Source organism: Gymnoscopelus braueri (genome assembly GCF_963280865.1).
Source record: "Gymnoscopelus braueri genome assembly, chromosome: 18".
NCBI classification, from domain to species: domain Eukaryota; kingdom Metazoa; phylum Chordata; class Actinopteri; order Myctophiformes; family Myctophidae; genus Gymnoscopelus; species Gymnoscopelus braueri.
Genome location: NC_137618.1, coordinates 28525661 through 28548414, shown reverse-complemented (window position 1 = coordinate 28548414; position 22754 = coordinate 28525661). Strand labels below are relative to the sequence as shown.

At 40.6% G+C, this 22754-nt stretch overlaps 1 protein-coding gene across 20 annotated transcripts in view; it reads right to left on the bottom strand.

Annotated features, from left to right (window-relative positions):
• Positions 1-22754, bottom strand: part of LOC308073892 (leucine-rich repeat flightless-interacting protein 2-like) — a 52320-nt gene that overhangs the window by 15654 nt on the left and 13912 nt on the right. For 6 of the 20 annotated variants that reach the window (XR_013932052.1, XM_080413148.1, XM_080413149.1 and 3 more), the window contains exons 2-21: positions 21590-21676; positions 15386-15403; positions 15174-15245; positions 13218-13256; positions 12810-12851; positions 11968-12009; positions 10966-11007; positions 10527-10568; positions 10091-10132; positions 9648-9698; positions 9056-9091; positions 7747-7812; positions 7611-7652; positions 6801-6857; positions 6358-6417; positions 5465-5545; positions 3793-3855; positions 2634-2711; positions 1441-1539; positions 634-657 (exon numbers count right to left, since the gene is read on the bottom strand). Coding sequence is in view for 19 of the 20 variants with exons in the window: in XM_080413148.1 (XP_080269274.1) it covers positions 634-657; positions 1441-1539; positions 2634-2711; positions 3793-3855; positions 5465-5545; positions 6358-6417; positions 6801-6857; positions 7611-7652; positions 7747-7812; positions 9056-9091; positions 9648-9698; positions 10091-10132; positions 10527-10568; positions 10966-11007; positions 11968-12009; positions 12810-12851; positions 13218-13256; positions 15174-15245; positions 15386-15403; positions 21590-21676 (1083 nt within the window). In the remaining variant the exon portion in view is untranslated. Of the gene's footprint in view, positions 1-633; positions 658-1440; positions 1677-2633; positions 2712-3792; positions 3856-5464; positions 5546-6357; positions 6418-6800; positions 6858-7610; positions 7653-7746; positions 7813-9055; positions 9092-9647; positions 9699-10090; positions 10133-10526; positions 10569-10618; positions 10790-10965; positions 11008-11967; positions 12010-12809; positions 12852-13217; positions 13257-15173; positions 15246-15385; positions 15404-21589; positions 21677-22754 lie in introns of those variants that run through there. The other 14 variants (XM_080413150.1, XM_080413152.1, XM_080413153.1 and 11 more) reach the window with 14 other exon arrangements.

The following is a 22754-nucleotide window of genomic DNA, read 5'->3' as shown; positions in this document are numbered from 1 at the left end:
CTTGTGTAATCATTTTGTGCAGGCCACAACCTTGAATTGTGCACGTAGAGGACATTTAGTTCATTAAAAAGAGTTGTTTTGAAAAGAAAAAGAACGCTTTCATTGTTCAAGGTCTCTCTCCACACGATAATTAGGTCATCAAAGACCTCCATAATTTAAAAAAATATTTTATTTAACCAAGTTGCAAAGATACACCCATGCATCAACTCACATCACTTTATCCTTTTTCTCAGATTTGCAAGTGACTTTTCATTTCATGAGCTCTTTTTTATTTTTATTTTACCCCCTTTTCTCCTTAATATAGTCGTTATGCCAATTGATTCCTCTCCACACCAGCAGTGAGGAGCCCCCACCGGGAGGACGTAGAGCCTTTGTCCTACTCTTCCCGCTCAACACTCCTGCTGTGTCGCCCCAGCCCGTAGGAGTACCTGCAGTAACAAATATCACCCTCCCCGCCCGGCTTCCCACCCCAGAACATGGGCCAATTGCATTCGTATAGACGCTCGACAAAGCCAGATTCACCACGGTGGATTTGAACCGACAACTTCAGGCACTTCACCACTGCGCCACACGAGCGCCCTTTTCATGAGATCTTTAACAAAGTTCAACATGTTTATAATTTGCTCCACTCACCTTTTCAAGATAATCCCCCTCCACCTGTTGAGAAAAAGAAAACACGTTCAGAACAATACAACACAACAGAGACCAGACATAAGGGCCACAGAGCCCCAATGTATCCACTACTTGTCATTAGGAAGAAGATGCAAGAGGGGGAAGATGCTTGAGCTCAGCTTATTCATGAGCTCCACAAACATCTAAAGCCCACTGATGCCTGGACTGGATGTGGACAACCAGTATAGATCGGATCTCCACTGTAGACCTGCCGGGAACACAACTGCGACAACAAATGAGAAGGGAGAGTCTCACTGTTGGCAGCCCATCCTCACTGATGAGAAAATGTTTACTTTGAAGTCACTATCCAAACAAAAGCCACCTCCAGCCAAACAACCATCATTTCAACAGGCCACATCAAGCATATGATTAGTGTGCAATTAATACTTCAACAATTGCAATAGTATCAATAGAATTACAAGTAAACACTTAACAGCTTGAAAATCTGGAATTGTTCATCACTTGACAAAAAACAAAAGTTTACAATCAAAAGATTGGTTATTTTGCCATATTTTCTTTACAGTCTCGTGCTCAGACACCTGGTTTCAGTCACTCTTCTCTGTCGTGCACAAACCACCCTTCTCTTCACTGAATGTGTAATTGACATATATATAGTGATTTAATATATTCATGATGTAACCTTCACATTCAGCTGCATGCTTTGTTATTGAAAGTCCATCTGACAACATCATCAGCATCAACTCGCTCAGCGCAGAGTTAAATCTGCATGGGTCATGCCGTGCACTGCAGTTGGCAGAACCAACTCACATCTGAGAAGTCAGGAATGGTGACATCGTCAAGGTCCCTGGTCATGATACTGCCAGTGGCTGCGCTTCTCCGATAACTGGCCACAGAGCCGCTGTCATCCTACAACCAACACCAGGGGGTGCAATGGAACAGCGAATAGGGATGTATCAGAAATGACACTTCACAGCATTTGAAGCTCATGTAAATGGACTAAAAGGGATAACATGTCACTGCTTATATCACCTCATGTACATGATTTATATGGTCATTATCTGTAATTGATCGCACCATAACATGAATAAATGTACACTCACTCTGTAGGTAATTAGTTCTGAGAATTATGTTATCATAAACTGATACTTCATACTGTCATAATGTGATCTATAAGTACCATTTGAAAACATGGAAAATATCCCTGCCACAACACATCAAACAAGTTCTCATCAATGCACATCTACTGTAAGTTAATAGACCAAGATTTATTCTGAAGTCATGTCACATGAACAATTTCCAAACGTAAACTCAAGAGGGATTTTCTGTTCAAATGTCCAATTAATCCCCAGATAGACAAGATAATGTATCAGACTGCATGGCTTTTGGGACTGATAGGACATCATCCCATAATGAATTTGTGACAAATTGTGACCCAAATTAGCCACTGTACGACGTCCAAAAGCTCTGTGGCTTAGAAAGCAAATGACACATTACTGACTGTTAGGCCCGTCACAATTATCACATTGTCACAATTATTTGAGCCAATTGCAACTATATTGCATAACTGTTAGAATCGTTTCCATTGATCTGTATCAAACCAGCTGATGACAGAAATGTCATTTTCTTCCATTTTAACCACTTCCGACCTGAAGTCCCAATTTGGGGCATTTAGGGCAAAACATTGCAAAATTATTGAAAATGTTAATTCTGTTAAATTTTCCGAAATAGCTAAAGTAAAATAGCTAATCTATAAGCCCACAGAGACTCACAATGCAATGCTATTCTTGCTATGGAAAAAAGTACAAAACTATTAAAGATATGGCCTGTTTTGGCCATAGAACATTATCCATTTAGATTTTATTAGTACCGGTCAGTGTCAGTCATGTCTGTGTATATTTTAGTAATACTTTGTATATTTAAGTTATTTGCCCTTGGAGATTTCTTTGTTTACAAAGCCTAAAAGGCTGAATGGGGAGCGGTTCTAGAGGAGGGGGGCTCACCACTGGGCTGGTACGAGCCGAACTGGCCCTAGAGGAGGTTCTGGAACTGGGACCACGGTAGCTAGTGTACTCAGAGGGCTGGAGAGAGAGAATACTGTTGTGTTGGTGTGTACAGTATGTACAGTACATGCATGCACACGCACACATACTGTACAGTGTACATACGCACGCACGCACGCACGCACGCACGCACGCACGCACGCACGCACGAACGCACGCACGCACATGTGTATATCCATACATGTTACATTCAAGAGCCTATAGACACACGTTTGTGTGTTGTTCGTATGGACAAACACTCATGCAAACATATACATGCTCTCTCACATAGGTTTACACACACACACACACACACACAGTCCAATACAGTTTGCAGAACACCCATGCTGAAGAAAATAACAGTCACAATCCAAGATTAAAACCATTATCTAACCTACTGACACGTTTTAAAAACTAACCGAAGCAAAGTCCTCTAAATTCCAACACCACAAACAAACTCATAAATGACAATCTCAGATTACATTAGTGAAACAGTTCCCATGCAGTAAGAGTAAATAGACAACTTCCAGACACAGCACCGTTACTCCCACCGTTGATGAGGATAACATTCTGATAATTGTATTAGTTCATGCCAGAGCAACTATCACACTGAACCTGCCATATAGGTGTGTTTATACTAATATTAATTACAAAAGTTATTATTGTCGTTTTCCAGCCTACATGCAGAGGAACCAATGCAGGATCGGCTACAAGAGTTGGGTTGGAAATGAATAACTTGCTCAACGACCCTTTTTGTATTCATGTATTTATAACTGGAGCAGTTGGGGGTTCAGTGCCTTGCTCAAGGGCACTTCAGCAGTGTCAGCACCCAGATTCTTTCTGCCGGTCCGGGGAATCAAACCGGAAACCTTTCTGTTACAAACACGCTCCTCTATACTTGTTTAGGCCACCACTGCCCCACTTCTACAGGGCAGATGCAGGATTGTAACAGAGTTACCACTTTCCCCAAAAAACATATTGTATCACTCTTGGCTTCATATACTTTAGATTAGTAGTCAAGATAAGTATTGACTTGAAATGTGGCAAACAACAACAGAACCTTTCATCAAAACTTCATGCAGATCAAACCAAACAATCCCATAATTCGGGAAGATCTTACGCGAGTGTTGGAGCCAGTCACTCGTCTAGAACCACTGTAAAGACTGTCCTCATACAGGGAGCTCTGCAGGTGACATGTACACACATACATTGTAAAGGGAGTTCTGCAGGTGCACGCATGCACATACATACACACATTGTAAAGACTGTCCTCATACTGGGAGCTCTGCAGGTGCACACACATCCACACAAATTGTAACTGTAGTACAGCCAATGGGAACAGATATCACCATTCCTTTACTAGAGATTTAACAACATGCTCTTTAGTCCGTGTTGAGGTTTTAAACGTGAGCCTGTATCTACTGCTTCTCCACAAGTACAATGTTGTGACACGCTTGACACAAGTGCTGTGCTTTTGAATATCAAAGGGTTAGACTATTTTGCAGTACAGCTATTTGCCATGTATGGAGGATTCAATTGCCTGGTACATACAATACATACATGATTAAAGCTCATTTTAATTAGTACATTGTTGTTTAATCCAGCTGTACGGTGGGATATGCAAAAATCCTTGAATAAATGTGAATGGACTCAATGTTGATATTTCTTTCTATAATCTTTAAATAGTGACTCATTAGGCTAAATTAATGACCTCCCAAATGCTTGCCTGAAGATTATTGAGTTTAATTTGAATATATATTTCTGTATTTCTCCCTACATGGGAGAAATACAGAAATGTGATGTGATATTTTGTTGATGCTATGCTATGCTATGCTGATATATTTCTCGTTGTCCTATATTCTTATTTGGACTATATAGTGACAATATGATGTACTTGTTTCCTGTACTCCTGTTTCGTACCTTAGAGAACAACTAGGGGCCAGGGAACGTTAGCTTGACTATCAGATTTTCCTGTAAATGAGTATACAGTGGTTGCATGACATTACCCACGTTACATCCTGATTAAGGCTTCAGAGCCTGCATCAAGGTGCTTCCTGTGTGATTAAATGTCAAAGAATGTAACTATGGGGATAAGTCAATTTCTGTTTTAGGTTTCTAGAGACTCTCTCCATATTCTGCTATTGAGAAATGTTTGGTATTGTATGGAGATTTGTTCTCCCACCGAGAGGCATAGGGTCACATAGGGTCTTTCCTGGTTGCACAAGCAGAAACACACGGCAGTTACTGTGAGCCAAGCCTCATATCGCAACATCGTATGCTACTGTACTTTAGTGTCTAATTTAATCCCTTCAGTCATTTGTGTTTGCGTTAGTTATGGATTGCTGCTTTAACTTGCACTTACTATTTAATTACAGAATGACCTGCTACTTCGTACTGTACTGTAAAATAACCTGCAAGGCTACATTTGACTAAACGTGGAGTTATACACCCTAGAAACATGTGGTATCATTCAGGGGAGAAAACCAGCTGAGGTGATGAGTGACAATCACAAGTGACAGGTGGAAGGTCAGACAGTGACAGTGGCAAAGTGGGAGCTGTGCTGGGTTAAAGGTCAAAGGTTAGGTAACTGACCCTACGCTGGCGCTGGTAGGTGATGTGACTGAGGAGGCCGGAGAACTGAAACCACCACGAGGAGAGAACGTAAGAATGGACCTGGAAAAAGCAGCCGTGTATGTGTGTGTGTGTGTGTGTGCCTGTCATTCTGTGTCTTCTCTGTGTGTCAGCCTGTGGTGTGAGTCTATCTGCCTGCATAACTGTCAGTCTGTACTGACCTGATAGCCGTTGTACGTTAAGCTCTGTCTGGAGGAGGACAGTCCATTGGGACTGTACAGGTCAGAGGATTTATAAGATGCCTGAGGGAATGAACAAGAAGAGAAGAAAAGAGAAGGAGAAGATGAACGTGTAACAGGAAATGAGAAGGTAGGAGTGAATACATGCAACAGGAAGCCGAGAAACAGCCAATGAATGTCAAATGTCACACAGCGTTTCACCAACCAGTTCCCTATTAATACAATTACAAATAATAACTATAATTTTCATATTATATGATTATTGTCAATATCAAGTACAGATAAATCTGTGAAACAGAACATGCACTCACACTCTCAGTGGTGCGCACAAAAGCAAGATCAATGTACAATCCTACGTACAGTACAGTACATGACACTACAGTGTAATTAATCCCACTGACACAGATGCAGCAAGATGGAATGCTGCACCACTGCATGCCTCTTCCTTATTCAAACATCACCAAACTCTGGATGCACTCCAATTCTTCTTAGAAGGTAAATTGAATGCATTGGACAGGACAGTGAAGAATGACAGAAGACAGAGGGGTGGACAGCATGCGCTGTGTAGTACATGCGGAGGATTTGAACACATGTCATGACATGGTATGAACAGACCTGTGTGTGACAGAGTCACCACTTCTCTCCAATCTGACTCTTTATTGCTCAAAAGTGAGCAGGTGAGTTCAAAACTCACCAACACATCCTTTCATTGACGGACATGAAGTTATACAGTGACAGATCTAGTGTAGCTCAAAAACAACACACATTGTGTCAGAAGTTAAAACCACACACAAACTGCAACACACACTGTGTTAGGAGTTAGCACAGCAGACTGTTAGCATAACACCAGCGGTTTACTGAACAGTAGTACACACTGGTTGTAGGTCTAGCCTCGAAGAACGCGACGCCCTGGTGTCATCAATCAATCTGGAGCTCTGGAGGTTTAGAGAAGAGAGACCACCAGACACACATCAAACGTCAGAGACCACCAGGCCAGAAACACATCAAACATCAGGGACCACCAGAAGCTCATCAAACATAAACAAAAAAACACCGTAACCACCCACTTGAGCTTCAAAATAATGATGAATTGGATCATTAAGAAAATGTAGAGAAAACATGCCAGTATCACACCATACAAAATACTGACATCTGGTTCATGAATAGTGTGATATGCCGACCTGTGAAGCATAATTTATACTGCATCGTTCGATGGAGTCACTTGCCAAAAAGAACAAATTAGCAAACAACACTGTCGTACAACAGCATAAATTAAGCTTAGATCATATCCCTCAGTTGTAGTTGGACTGGAACCCACCGTCAAGTCTAACTTGGAGGAGCGAGATGCTCTGCTCTCATCACTTAGTCTGGAACTCTGACAGAACAACACAACAGGACATAATATGAGGAACTGGATAAACTCCAAACACAACGTTCTCTGATAAGAAATCACACAGTGCAAACTCTCTAGCAGTTAAAGACTTTCATTACAAAACACTACATTGTACTATCTGAATTCAGTGGGAAGTTACCTGAATTAATTAAAGCTACAGCCGTAAACTTATTTTATATGACTAAAACTTAATTTTAACCGATCTGTATGGTAGAGTATGTTAATGCAATATAACAGGCACATCTTATACTGATGAATTGAGTACAATGGACCACAATGGAAACAAGCCCCTGGGGCTTTTTGTGTAATCCTTTTAGCAGAACCTTTTATTGTAAAACCTGTACTGTTAAAAAACTTTAAAAAAAGAAGCAGACGGAGGATCAGATTGCACACTGTAGATGTGCTGCCATCTTCATTTAGTTCAGACATCATTAACTCTCTCCATCGGGAGAGGGAAGACAGCGGATATAAAACTTTTTTTAAAGTTGTGGCTTCAAGTACATTTTTCATAAACAAAGCCTGCTGATTCTTCAAATTACTATTAGACTATTTAGTGAGTTCAGGTTAGTGTAAATATGAGTGACATTCTTCACATTGTTTGATGCTGTCAATATATCCACAGCTGCCATTTAGAACAGACCACATGGGCCAGTTCAACCACCATCTACAACTACTACACTAACTTCTAACTAACTATTAACTGTACTGTGTACAGACTGTATTAACTGTACTAACCCGACTGGACATCACACTGGACTCATCATCATAGCCATTACTCTGTGAACAGAGAGCAAAGGTCAAGAGGTCATGAGTGATGAACGTTCTCATTGGCTGTTCACTGACGTCACTTCTAGCGTGAAGTTTTACATACGTCTCTGTCTTTATGTTTGGATTTCTTCTTCTTCTTGGACTTCTTATGTGAGTGAGAGGCTGAGCTCTAAGGGGGAAAGGAGGTAATGAAAGGGAGTAACAGTGCATTCGGTGGTTTTTGACCCAGTCCAGTGGTGAACTGGTGACAGCACCACATTATACCCAGCATGCTTAGCCGTTCATCGACAGACTGTACTGTATGCTAACGTCTTACTCTGTTAAACGAAAGCTAAACAACTCATTATTACTGGTTTCACTGTACCAGCTATTGATCACTCCATGCATCTCATTAACACCAACATGCACTCATTAAGTCATATTAAAGCTCAAGAATAGAGACATACTGTAGTGTATAGTATGCACACACACACGCCCACTCAGACGCACACATGCACGCATACGCCACGTGCACGCACACACACGCCACAATCCTTCACTAATCCAGACAAATTCAATCTAATACACATGCAAACACAACAGTTTCAGTCTACAAGACCAAACAACTTGATTCACCCACTATGGACTGAGTGAGACACATCACCTCTGATGCCCATAGGATGTTCTAAATTGATCTTATCATAGAAGAAATATGACCCCATATTTGAGATCTGAGCCTAAAATGGAGCTCTGTGTGTGTGTGTGTGTGTGTGTGTGTGTGTGTGTGTGTGTGTGTGTGTGTGTGTGTGTGTGTGTGTGTGCACAAACATGGCTTAAATGCTTTTGAAGCGATCACGTCTGGTGGTCACGCCAAAGGAAATAACACAATCTCTAGCAAATGGAACTTAATGTTCCTTAATTAACTGAACTAGGTAACTGACTCAATATACTGTAGAATTGTCTCCTTTCAATGCTCTGAATTTTAGATTTTTCAATGACTTGACCTGTCAAAAAGCAACTTCACTTTTAAATAAGAGATACAGACAGTAGGAAAGCTGAGAAGGAGACAGTGTAGGAAAAACAGATGGTAGGCAAACTGAGAAAGAGACAGTGTAGTAGCTACAGATGGTAGGACAGTTTAGAAGGTGACGGTGTAGGAGAGACAGGCGGTAGGAAAGCTGAGAAGGAGACAGTGTTAGTGGGAGGAAAGAGCGTTCTAGCAGGCCATCAAGGGTGCTCAGAATCTAAACCACTACTTCGTCAACATCATCATCTGCATCAATCTAATGATGTGTTGTTCATCCATAACAACTGTAACAAAGGTCAGTGACAAAACTTCACAGAGTAAAACTTTGCAAAAGAGAGAGATTAACTGTTAGTTTTACCATTAATTCAATCTACTTTGTCATGCAAAAGAGACACACAACCCTTACCCCTCCACCACAGACCCCTATTCCATCAAGATCCGACTGTGCAAAAAGATAAGAAATCAAACCTTTATTGATTCCAGCCAGGAATGGGATAGAGATAGAACTCCCAAAGAAGGAATACATATTTATCAGTAGAACCTAAGTACCAGTGTGCACAACTACAGTACACACTGGTAGCACCACATTATGTGATAGATTCAACTTTCATCTCATTCTAAAAATAATGAATCTATCTCTAAACTTGTAAGTTAATTTGATATTTAGTTCTGCAATGAATGATCTACATTCAATTCCACTGTGGAATTGATCCCATACAGATAATTTAGCATGAACTACCTCTCTGGTGTACTGTGTGTTGATTGGATTCTTATTACCGTGCCATCAGTACTAGAGCAGTAACCGTGTTCCATTGAACTTCCAACAAAAAGTGTATTATCTGTCCATTATCTGTTTTAGAACAATCTTGGATTTCATCATAAGCCTCAGCAGGAGTTGTGTAGAATTTGAAAGCCTGGATGGATGGATGGATGGCTGGACGGGCGGACAGCGGACGCACGGACGCACACACACACAGACAGACAATGTACATACTGACCATCACGCTGCTTCGACTGCCCACAGACATCCGTTCATCATCGTCCGAGATCTGTGAGAGAGAGATGGAGGTGGAAGGTCAGGGTTTGACAATGGTAACAAATGGATGATTGGTTGATCGGTTGCGAATCGTAACACTAATCAGATTGCGAATAACAGATTATAACCTTCTGGAGTGAAATGCAGTTTAATGTCCAGCGTCTTGTTCAGAGCCATTGTTAATCCTGAATTATACTTAGTCATAAGATGGTGTCCCCTGCCAAAAATAGCAGGTGTACAAGCTTGTGACACATTGTGAGTTTGTGGGATTTTATAACTGATTTTTCCCATTGCAGTCTTCATGTTACTGATGCCCCTACAAAACTACATTGCCCATGTGGTCGGAGTAAGGATGACAGATGCAACAGTATGAGCAGAGGGGAAAGAGAGGGAGGCTTAACAAACCGGCTGTATCCGTGAAGAACGTGAGTATCTCTCATTGTCCTCCTGGAGAAAGGAAGGAGAGATGGAGAGATGGAAAGGAAGGATAGATGGAAAGAAAGGAAGGAGGAGATGGAGAGATGGAATGAAAGGAAAAGAGAGATTGGAAAGTTTTAACAGAGATGGATGATGGGAGTTGAACAGGGCTGCATGATTGCAGGATAAAATTACATTATTTTATATGTCCAGATATTGTGGTATTATGATCTAAATAGTTTTGGGGGACATTTGAACATGATCCTTTTCAAACACAGCATGCTTTGACATGAAAATTGTATTATTCAATTTTGGTGATATGCCAATATCCCTAGTCTTTTATGTTACCGATTCCCCTACAGAACAAAAGGATGAAAGATGCAACAGTATGGGCAGAGGGGAAAGAGAGGAAGGGTTTACAAACCGGCTGTATCCGTGAAGAACGTGAGTATCTCTCACTGTCCTCCTGGAGAAAGTTAGAAGAGATTGAGAGATGGAATGAAAGAAAGGAGAGACGGAGAGAAAGGAAGGAGAGATGAAGAGATGGAATGAAAGGAAAAGAGAGATTGGAAAGTTCAAACAGAGATGGACGATGGGATTTGAACAGGACTGCATGATTGCAGGATAAAATTACATTATTGTATTTGTCCAAATATTGTGGTATTATGATCTAAATGGTTTTGGGGAACATTTGAACATGATCCTTTTCAAACACAGCATGCTTTGACATGAAAATGTAATTATTCCATTTAGGTGATATGCCAATATCCCTAGTCTTTTATGTTACTGATTCCCCTACAGAACAAAAGGATGAAAGATGCAACAGTATGGGCAGAGGGGAAAGAGAGGAAGGGTTTACAAACCGGCTGTATCCGTGAAGAACGTGAGTATCTCTCACTGTCCTCCTGGAGAAAGTTAGAAGAGATTGAGAGATGGAATGAAAGGAAGGAGATGGAGAGAAAGGAAGGAGAGATGAAGAGATGGAATGAAAGAAATAGACAGATTGGAAAGTTAAACAAAGATGGATGGTGGGAGTTGAACAGGGCGGCATGATTGCAGGATAAAATTACATCATTTTATTTTATTTTTATTTTAGATATTGCGGTATTATGATCTAAATGTTTTTGGGGAACATTTGAACATGATCCCTTTCAAACACAGCATGCTTTGACATGAAAATCTAATTATTCCATTTTGGTGATATGCCAATATCCCTAGCCTTTATGTCAGTATAGATAATGCCCAAACACAACTACATTTCCCATGTGGTTGGATAGAGCAGTGTTTATCAACCCTGGCAAACGTCCCAATTTTGGGCCGGGGCTACTGCTGAGGTGTGCCGCGCCGTTTGCAGAAGGTTTGAAAAAATATAATTTTGAAAAGAAAAAAAGAAAAAAAAAAAAACAGCCCCGAGGTGAAAAGGGTGACAACATGCTTGTTTTTTTCGGGTCAGGTGTCACACTATTGCCCTATTTGGATTCAAAACGGCTAGTGGAAGCTGAAAAGCTACAAGTTTGCATGTCTGAATAATGCAAAAACAGAAATATTTGCTTGCATTTGCTTTTTTTCTCCCCCATATATTTTCATAATAAAAAAGTGCGTATCGTATCGAAGTTGTGTGCCCAATATATCGTATCGTATCGTTTCATGAAATTAGTGTATCGGCACACCCCTAGTGTGTGTGTGTGTATATATATATATACATATAATTATATATATATATATACCGTATATCTAGGTGTGCCCTGGGATCTTTTGGCTATGCCAGGTGTGCCTTGGCACAAAAAAGGTTGATATACACTGGGATAGAGGATGAAAGATACAACAGTATGGGCAGAGGGGAAAGATAGGAAAGGTTTACAAACCGGCTGTATCCGTGAAGAACGTGAGTATCTCTCACTGTCCTCCTGGAGAAAGGATGGAGAAATGGAATGAAAGGAAAAGAGAGATGGGAAAGTTCAAACAGAGAGATGGATGATGGGAGTTGGCCACACAATTAGAGCATTAAATAATTAGCTATGATAGTACTATGATAATTCTCAATGGTTTAGAGAACATCTGAACAAACACAGCATGCTTTGGCATGAACATGTCAATCAGTTAAGCCGGCAGGTTGGGTTAGCCAGTCAGACTCAGGGACTTATAATGGCTTAGCGGCACAAACGTTATGCTCCGCCAATCCGTGAAGCCGACGGTTTTGGTTGTCCAATCAGGGAATTCAATGCATACAATCTCCTGACACACATACACACCAAGTTTGAGACCGAATGGTCGGACGCTGTCCGAGTTATGCCAGGGACAAATTTTGTGTCACGCTCACACACACACAGTAGGAGTGGAGGGGAAAGTGAAGGCGGGTTCAGTAGGGTTTGAATCCACCGGGACCAGCTTGACCAAGGAGCAGGACGGAGGCGCTATGGCCTGAACCAGGTGGTTACATATCAGTGACAACACAGAAATGTGTGGAGAGTATTAATAACATCTGTGCATTAACTGTAGTCCCAGTTTTCATGAGGTGGCATACCCGTTTCCTGTTCCGGAAACACATGTGAAGGTGTTGTGTGTTTTGGGTTCCTTCTGAAAACATGGGACTACAGTTATGCACAGAGCCGATAGGCAGTTATGACTAAATAGGGACAAAAAGGAGTAAAAACAAATAATTGGCTACTCTAAATTTAGGAAAAAAAGAGAGGGGGAGTTTACAAACCGGCTGTATCCGTGAAGAACGTGAGTACCGATCACTCTCATCCTGGAGAAACGAAGGAGATGGAGAGATGGAAAGGAAGGAAGGAGAGGTAGAGAGACGGAATGAAAGGAAGGAGAGATGCAGAGACGGAATGAAAGGAAAAGAGAGATGGAAAAGTTCAAACATAGAGAACCGAAAACCAATATAACTAACGACTGTTTAGACCTTCTTGGGCGAACCCTATTTGAACATGATACTTTTCAAACACAGCATAAGACTTAAAATTGTAATTATCCCATATTGCTGATATGTAAAGTGTTTATGTTAATGATGCCCCTACAGAACTACATTTCCCATGTGGTCGGATTGGATTGGAAGGATGAAAAAGATGCAATGAGCAGAGGGGGAAGAGAGGGAGGGTTTACAAACCGTTATCCGTGAAGGACGTGAGTATCTCTCACTTTCCTCCTGGAGAAAGGAAGGAGAGATGGAGAGATGGAATGAAGGGAAAAGAGAGATGGAGAGATTAAATGCAAAGCAAAGAGAGGTGGGAAAATAGGAGAGAGAGATGGATCATGGGAGTTGAACAGGGCTGCACAATTTTAGGATGAAATTACATTATTTTGTCTAGATATTGTGGTATTATGATAATGTCAATGGTTATGGGAAAACATTTGAACATGTTCCTATTAAAATAGTATGCTCTGATTAAATGATCCCATATTGTTCATATGCCAATATTATGTGATAATTAACACATTGAATGCCAATCGCGTAGATCTACGCGAACCTATTTATAGCCGCAGCGTGCCAGTCGCGTAGATCTACGCGAACCGCCGATTCCCATGTTAATCGCCCAAGGTGCACTTTCCGAATTTTTTTTGATCCATTTCCGTTTCCGGTTTTCGGCCGGAAACGGAATTATTCGGGTTCCGGTTTTTTCGATCGTATCCGCTTCCTGTCTGGGATCCTGTTTAAAACTCGATTTTCTCGGTTTGTTGTTTTTCTCCTCGCTGATCACTGTTTAGCGTGTATCGGCTGTAGCTTCAAGATGGCGGCTCGCATTTGGAAACTGTTTTCGCTGGACGTTTCTCACGGATCCGCTGTGTGTTTAGAACCAAATGAACGCGCACTTTTAACTTATTTAGCGAGGTCTGAGGCGACATGATAAAAACAAAAAAACAACAATAAAACGCTGGCACTGGTGAGTACATTATGAGATTAAACTCTGGCATGGAATGTGTTAATAGTAGAAATTAAAGTGGTGAAATACTACATGATGGTTACATGTTTAAATGTGCAGCCCTAGATAAGAACTTCTCCAAAGGATTACATTATCTCCAATTAGAATCAGGAACGGCCCTCAGCATACACTGATATACAATATCACCTTCTAATTTGTACATTCTGATTTTTTTTAAACAACCTATATAAATCATGTTTTTGCTCTTTTATAAGTAACAGGAATTCAAGACTAGGATTCAAACCATCAAGCTTTGATGTAAAGTACACACTCTGTTTCAACACACAGACTATCCATGCAGTTAGAACCATCAGTGTGCAGTTTAGTCAGTAATCCAATCAACACACAGACAAACATGTTGCACAAACACCATTAGCGTTTGTCCTGATACTGCGGCTTCCACTGAACCACAATGCTGCTCCCACTGAACCACTACATGCAAACAATATCTTAACTGCTCCAACACTTATGTAATAGCAGTACAAATGTAGCCATTGTAAAAGTTCCACTTTCTACTGTTGGTGGAACATTTGTCCCCCTGCGTACTTGTACTATATTTGTACTGTAAAAATCATGTATTGTGCTCTTTTTTCCCCCCTTGGGATTTGCCAGGAATGCACTCGTAACTCATGAAAAAGTAAATATACTCAATTTGTTCTACTGTATCGGCTGATATTCAAGGAAAACTGCATGATATATGCATTGTATAATATGCAGCACCACGATTTTTTCCCCCAATGTACATGCTTATTTGATGTGAAACTTCTTAAGTCTGCAAAAGGCTATAGTTAGTCAAAAAGCAATTCACACACTGAGCATCTCAAATGGTTCAACCTCCCACAATCCTGTGGGACAAATAAAATAAAAATAGCTGCATAGTAAATGTGATAAAAACCCATGCAGTCACAAACAGACTAAAGACATGGTTATTCAGATTCAAACGCAAACAGACCCTGGCACACAGATAATTATTTTTATGAGCCAGCCTTGATTATGTTGCAATTGGCTTTGTCATAACAAGCCTTAACAGGAATTATCTGACTCTCTACGGCATACCGCACAGTGTGTAAAAGCCTACATCAACAACATGCTATAAAGGAGGCATATATTTTGTACAATTTCTCAGCACAAGAAAACTGTACCATCCATTGCTCTATTTTGGTGAACTTGTCGTCCCCTCTGTCCTCCGCTTTGGTTTCCAAGCCATAATATTTCTAATTGAACCCAAGAAGAGAAGAGGACATGAGTACATGAAAACAGAAAGAGTCCTGCAGACAGACATTTTAAACAAATGAAATAAATTAAAATGATGATGAAAGGCTAGGGGGTTGACAAGGAGTGAGAGGAGGCCTACCTTCTGGACCTGAAAGATCTACACACCAGCAAGGAAGGAGAGAGGGGATGAGGAGAGAGGAGATGAGTCAGGACATGAGGGAGAAATAAGAGACATGAAAGCAGAAAAGATATATAATAAACCGGCTAAATGAAAACAGTGGAAAAAGACAAATATCAAATAAACACAAGCATTTAAAGCAGGAACAGAGTGAAAAGAGTTGGTTGGGAACGAGTACACTATATAGAAGCTACTACAACACACTGCCTGTAGACATCAATCTCTCGTAAGAATCATTAATACAAGGGTCGAAAGGCTGTTGGAAAGTGTCAGAACATATCACAACTCGGCAATATCACATCTCAAAGGTTTGTTTTGTTTGTTTTCTTTAATAGACTTTGAACACAAATTCTATTGTTTTTTGTATCTGATGCCAAGTTTCCAACTGTATTGTACAGTATGCCATATCATTCTGGACCACTTTGGAATTATGTCTGATTTGATTGTGTCATACTCGATGATGATAGTGGGAAAAGTGTTTTAAGGAAAAACTAAACGCAAAACACCACAGATGCCATTTAGACAATACATTAATGCATTGCATTATGTATTGTCTATATTTATATATCTGGCAGTGGCAGCATAATCATATATCTAACAACACCAAAAAACATAATTGGGTCTTCCTGTGCCGTTTATATGAACCTGGGTTCAGTTTGCCCTTCAGGACAATTTTTGTGTCCTGAAGTTGGATAAACGGGTCTTCGGTTCTAGACATTTACTGTAGTGGAGGATAAACTAACATGCACATTAGAAGGAGCGGTACACAGAGGCATTCTTTACCGACCACAAAAATAACTATATTTCAATCCATGATGAATCTTCGGGTCAATTAAAAGGGTAGTTCATTCATTCAGAATATACTGAACATGCTTCGTTGTCACCTGCTGCGTGGTGTCGCATCAAATATCAATACACGCTCACAATGATCAACATATACAGCCACAAACTGACAGATGAAATGAACAAAGGACAAAGCAGATGATCAATGACCAAATGACCAAGATATAGTGGATATGGTTTATCTGTTACAGATGAGTATGTTTACAGGACCTTGAAGCCTGTTTGATTTAGCCTGTCGTCTGAACCAAGGCCTCAGTAATGCTTGGTGTCTGGTTTTACTGGTCAATGATTAGCAGATCAACTTATTCATGAACTCGCACACCTCTCCACAAATGCCAGCACCGGTGTCTAGAAAGAACACCTGCAGCACTGGACATCCAATCAATAGTTCTCAACTCAGCTGGTTCTCCACACCCACACTAAAAACACCCACACACATGGCATCCACTCTAATGACACAGACACTAAAGACACCCACACGAATGACACCCACACTAATGCCAGTATTCGATTCTACCAGGTGTATTAGCTGATAAAATAGAACATCTGCTACTCGGCCTTTTTTGATTATAGATGTTTAAGAATTTGCAACCCTGATTAATCAAAGTTTTGTGAGTTGAGCATAACATTTTTTTGGACAATTAATTAGTTATACAGTTACAATAACAATCACTAGGACTCTGGGGCCCACAGGACTGGAAACGAGGACCAATATTCTAAGCAAACTGATTGGTCAAAACTTACAGGTCCATGATTATTCAATAAAGACAAAACAAATGTGTATCTTCAACCCCATACTGTACTTAACTGACCAGATTCCCAAGGGCTCTACAATAGGCCCTCTACACTAAATAATCTTCGTTGAAAATAGCCAATCTGCTACTTTCGCCGAATGTTACACCCGAAATATGGATGCTAAGGTTCAAGTGGTTAAAAGGCTCATGTCTTGGACATTGCAATGTGCAAGAAAATATCCTCATATCCTGAATCATACCAGACAACCTAAAAACAGCAACTATGACTCATTTTGACCATGACCTCAATTTGATTAGCAAGATACTTAGAACAGTCAGTCTACTAACGAATACATTCCCTCATATATATATATATATATATATATATATATATATATATATATATATATATATATATATATATATATATATATATATATATATATATATATATATATATATATATATATATCTCACTTACCCAGCCATGGCCGATAAGAACTGCCTTTTAAAGCCTTTAAACCTCGTCTCTGTTCCAGGACTACACAACGTAAATGAACACACAACTATCATACAAACTGCGATCCTTCATTGGTGGTTGATCAGCTATATTCTTCAGATTCATGAATTTCAGTTGAATGGAATTCTATGCATGGTCCAATGAGAGGGAGACCTGTAACCTCATATCTGTACCAGCCAATGATGTTTCACCCATATTTACACCCCCAATTAGTGCTGCACGATTAATCGAAAAAAGATCGTGATCTCGATTCAGACACCTATGCGATCTCGATTTTTTTTGCTTAATATTTTTATATTTACAAGAGAATTGTGTGAGAATCGTGTGAGAATCGTGATCTCAATTCTTATGGAGGAAAATCGTGATTCACATTTGAGCAAGAATCGTGCAGCACTACCCCCAATACATCCGTACAAGCTGCCCTGACTATTCCAAAGGGCCAATTAAACCTCTAATTCAGATTTAACACCATGGTCTACCTCTTGTGCTGGCTCAACATAATGGATTGGTTTATTTGAAATACTGGCGAAAATCCATGTCCTCTCCTCTGACCTGACCTCTATGCACAGTGTATAATATAACTTTGATGATCTCAGCTATTATTGTTCTAGACTTTGGACTCTTCGTCCACATAAAATCCAGTGTCTTAATTCACACTTCAAATTGAGGTGAAAGGTCACGCTCTGACATTAAGAATCACTTATCGCAGCAGAACATAGTGGTTCTACATTAGTCATGTCTAGCTCTAGTCCGGTCTCATCTTCACTATAAGTTTCCCTGCCAGCTATGGAATCAGTTAGCAGATCTTTAATGAAGGTGACCTCACCTTCAAGCATGTGAGAAATGGACACGTCAGATAGAATAAAGCATGAATAAAAACAAAACCTATTCTTCTGAATTTCAAGCACTTTCAAAGAGGCTGAGGGATGTCATTAAAAAGATTTTCATTGGCTGCTTAAAGCAGTACTTTTATATGCTGTACTGAATACCTGTCAATTCTATGTATTAGAATTTCTATGTTTACCACATTATAGATCTAATTTCCAGCTGAGTAAATATGACACCTTCAGAGTGCAGACTTATGTCTGCAGGTGTCATCAAAAAGCGTTGCATTTAATTGCTTCCTTGTTCAGTTTTTCATCCAACTCACTCAAACACCAGGAGTTAAAAAGCAGTTATAAGTCAGAACGGAATTAAGTACTCGACTAGCATATTGTCCAATATAATATATTGGACAATATGCTAGACATATTATGTCTGGTCAACCAATTAGTAAGTGAACGATAAGCCATGGCATGTTCATCTCTCAGTCTCAACAGGTTTCACAATTGCCATGTAGGCTACTGCTTAACTCACCGAGACTCCCTTTTTCAGCGGAGGGTTTCGCGGGCACCCATTGAAGGCTGCTCTGCCCCACCTACGTCCCCGCCAACTGTCGTCCAGCCTTTGTTGCCCTCACGAGGTGTCTCACCCACGGCCCGACACACTGTGACTCTCAACCTCAGAGCTTGAGATGTGAGTGACACCAGTGATGATACTGTCTCAGGTCCTGTCTTCAGCATGCATGCTTACATTAACATCAAGATGATATTTTCTCAGACCCTGTCTTCAGCATGCATCCTTCCATTACCATCCAGATGATACAGTCTCAGATCCTGTCTTCGGCATGCATTCATACGTTAATAATATCAACACAGCATTGAAGCTTGGTGTTGTGAACAGGAGCTTCCCCACTGGTCTATGATACACAACTGACCAGAGAAAGCTGCCTGCTAAGCTACTTTGGAAGTTAAGACACGCACGCATGCACACGCTCGCACACACACACACACACAGGCCTGACTCCTGACCAGACTCAGATTAACACTGACCATCCAGTAATCCAGTAAGTATGACACTGTGTGTGTGTGTGTGTGTGTGTGTGTGTGTGTGTGTGTGTGTGTGTGTGTGTGTGTGTGTGTGTGTGTGTGTGTGTGTGTGTGTGTGTGTGTGTGCACCTGTGTTTTGATTGTAAAATAATTGTGGCACAGAGAAGGTAATCCTGATTAATCTTAATGAGAGAGTAGTCTGCTATTTTGCCAACAGGCTGATTACAGCAGCTAAAGATCCAGTAGATGAAAACACTGCAGGTACACAGTAGCCTACAATGACAAAGCAACGTCATTGTACGTCCCACTACAGGATAGTGTCCATTTTGGCTAGTACACCATTTTCACATGCTGTCCAAAAATAGATCCATACATATGGTAGACTGGAGACTAACGACTCTTTATCCTATTCTGATCTTCTAGGATCACAGAAACATTGTCTGAGCGCTATGGGTCTGACCTTACTACTTGATGATAGCAGCTTATAATGTTTAATTGATTCTACAGTTGCACCTGTTCCAAGTTAATCTGGATGAGACAACATCAGCTAAATGAAAGAAAATGTAAGAGCTCTTAATATCACACAGTACAGTAGTTTGTATGCGTTGTGAGGTTAGTTAGTTTGTAGAGTGAGAATCAGACATGTGTTTCTATGTTCAGGATTAAGGCAAGCCCAGAATAGAGAGGTCTGGACACAAGGGACTTCCCGGTGCAGAGAAGATCAGACGTGTTAACCCAGAGAGCACAGGAAAACACAAGCAACGATGCTGACCAGCAGTCCAAACACACACACACACACACACGCTGGCTGGCTGACACACACGCACGTACACACTTTCACCTCACCACCTGTTTCAACACACTGTAGGCTAGATAAGAATGCAGTGCTGATGCCAGTGGTGTGCTTGCAGCTGTGTGTGTTACAGTTTACCTTGTGATATACCACTGACCTGACCATGAATGATACCTGGTCACTCACAGTACAGTCACTACTGATTTCAGGCCAGAAACGGGTAAAATCACTATTGATATTGGGTCAGGGTCAGATACTATAGTCAATACTGACCATGATGACACTTAATGCTATGGGGACTCAATCTAATCCATATCAAACAAATGCATCATGGAGGGCCCCATGGATTGATTACTTAAGGCGGTTACACACCGGCGATTATGCGAATATAGGCAAAATTCGGACTCGTTCCGAATAATTAAAAGACGCTTTTTCGCTTCGCTTTTTCGCTCCATGTAAGCTTCCATTGACTTTATAAGGTTTTTTTTTTAAAGCGTATTATTCGCATGAAAAATGTGCCCCGGTGTGTAAGGACCTTTACTCTTTGATGATGATTGAAATGTCAGTTTTATAGTTTTCTATTTTTCAGAAATAATGCATCATTTGGCTGAAGAAACACCTGCAGTTCCTCCCTGCCACTGAAATGCCACCAGTGACCCATAACTCATTCTGAGGGAGATCAAAGCCTTTGAGCTTAAGAACATGAAGTAATGTTGACAGGAAATGCCTTTGTTCCTAATAGCCAACACAATGTGACCCCAAGTAAAATCCACCAATTTGTGTTGTGTTATTATGTTGTGAAACACTGCAAGTTCACTAGTCTGACAAAAGGCAAGTTAATTATGCAAATGTTAACCGGGAAGCAGAATATCAAAGATTTCTATACTCCTGGGCTCTGAAGTTCAGCTGAACTTGTATGTATTACTGCATGTACGAGGTTCAGAAAAATGTGTTTTTCTTTTGCGTGTGTAGAGATAAACAAACAGTAAACAACACTCACAGGACTACCGACAGTAGATGGACATAGGTCATTTTCGTTTGTTGATTAGGGTTCATGGCATTTAATTTGATCTCGCACTTGTAAGTTGCTCTGGAGAAGAGCATCAACTAAATGCCTAAATAGTGAATTGTAAACATATACGTTTACACAATGTACTGTATGTTAAAGTTGCTCTGCACATCACTGCTTTAAGTATGAGTGTGTTGGATGCATTATAGGGGCCAATTTATACTGTACTTCATCAAATGTTTAGCGTTGACATTTTCTTTTTTCAATTGATGTAGATATATCTATATCTATAGATAGATATATACAGTAGATAGATATATACAGTAGATAGATATATACAGTAGATAGATATATAGATAGATCGTTTTTGTAGCCGTTTAAGAAGCGTTGAGTTGTACCTCTTTCTGTTGTCTCTCCAGTTCCTTCATGCGGATCTCTCTGGCTTCTGCCCTCGCTGCCCTCTTTGCTTGCAGCCTGGCCTCCGCCTGAGTGTGAGAGAGGGAATGTGAGAGAAAGTGAGAAGTGTGTGTGTGTGTGTGTGTGTGTGTGTGAGAGAGAGAGAGAGAGAGAGAGAGAGATGGGAGAAGTGAGAGAGAGAAGTTAATTTAGTTCAATTCAAGTAACACACATCTATAAATGGTGGACACATGTGACCAGAAATCCTGTTCCTATTCCTGGACAGTTACAATGAATGATGGGAAAGTTGCAAGTCAAGAGAGAAGTCAACAGTTTTGTTTGGTTGTCAACATGACAGCAGTGAAAACGCTGAGTCATTTGAAAGTCGCAGGGTCTCATTGGGTGCATTTCATATCATGGTCCAGGTCCAGAGACAACATGTATCCCTTGGACAAAAATGATCAACACTATCCAAATGACAATCAAACACAGGATAATAATAATTAATGTACAGTATGTGTGTGCGTGTGTGTGCGTTTATGCATATTTATGAGTATTGACTAGGCTGTACTCAGCAAAAGCAGGCCCTTTTCCTTAAAAGGACCTCTCTCAGTGTGTGTGTGTGTGTGTGTGTGTGTGTGTGTGTGTGTGTGTGTGAGAGAGAGGGGGAACTTCCTTCCTGCCTTCTGCATCTGTCAGAATGTGTCTGGGGGGTCACTGTGCTGTGGGCGGGGTAACTGCTCATGAAACCCCTCCTACCATCATCATTGGTTGAGCTAGAGGAAAAGCCATGGGGCCACCAAAATCACTATGGTTCATCCTAGAATGTGCCTGTAAGATTGTAAATTTGGTCCGGTGCTACTGGAAAGGCCATGGGGTCACCATCAATAGAGGTCATCCTCTGGGGTTCATGATGTAGCACAGAAAGAATCATGACAATCTAGTAAGTAGTTTTAAAGATATGATGTTTGGGACCAAATTGGAGGACCAGAGCCACCATCCTTACTGCCATGCCAATGGTAGGGCTAAAATGAACTCGCCTCGCTCAGCAGACCTACTATTAAATACTCTTGGCATTTAACCCATTAAGACCTGAGGCCGCGTCTAAAAAAATCAAAATCCTAACAATTTTTCGGAAAAAAATATAAAAAAAATAATTTTCACGAT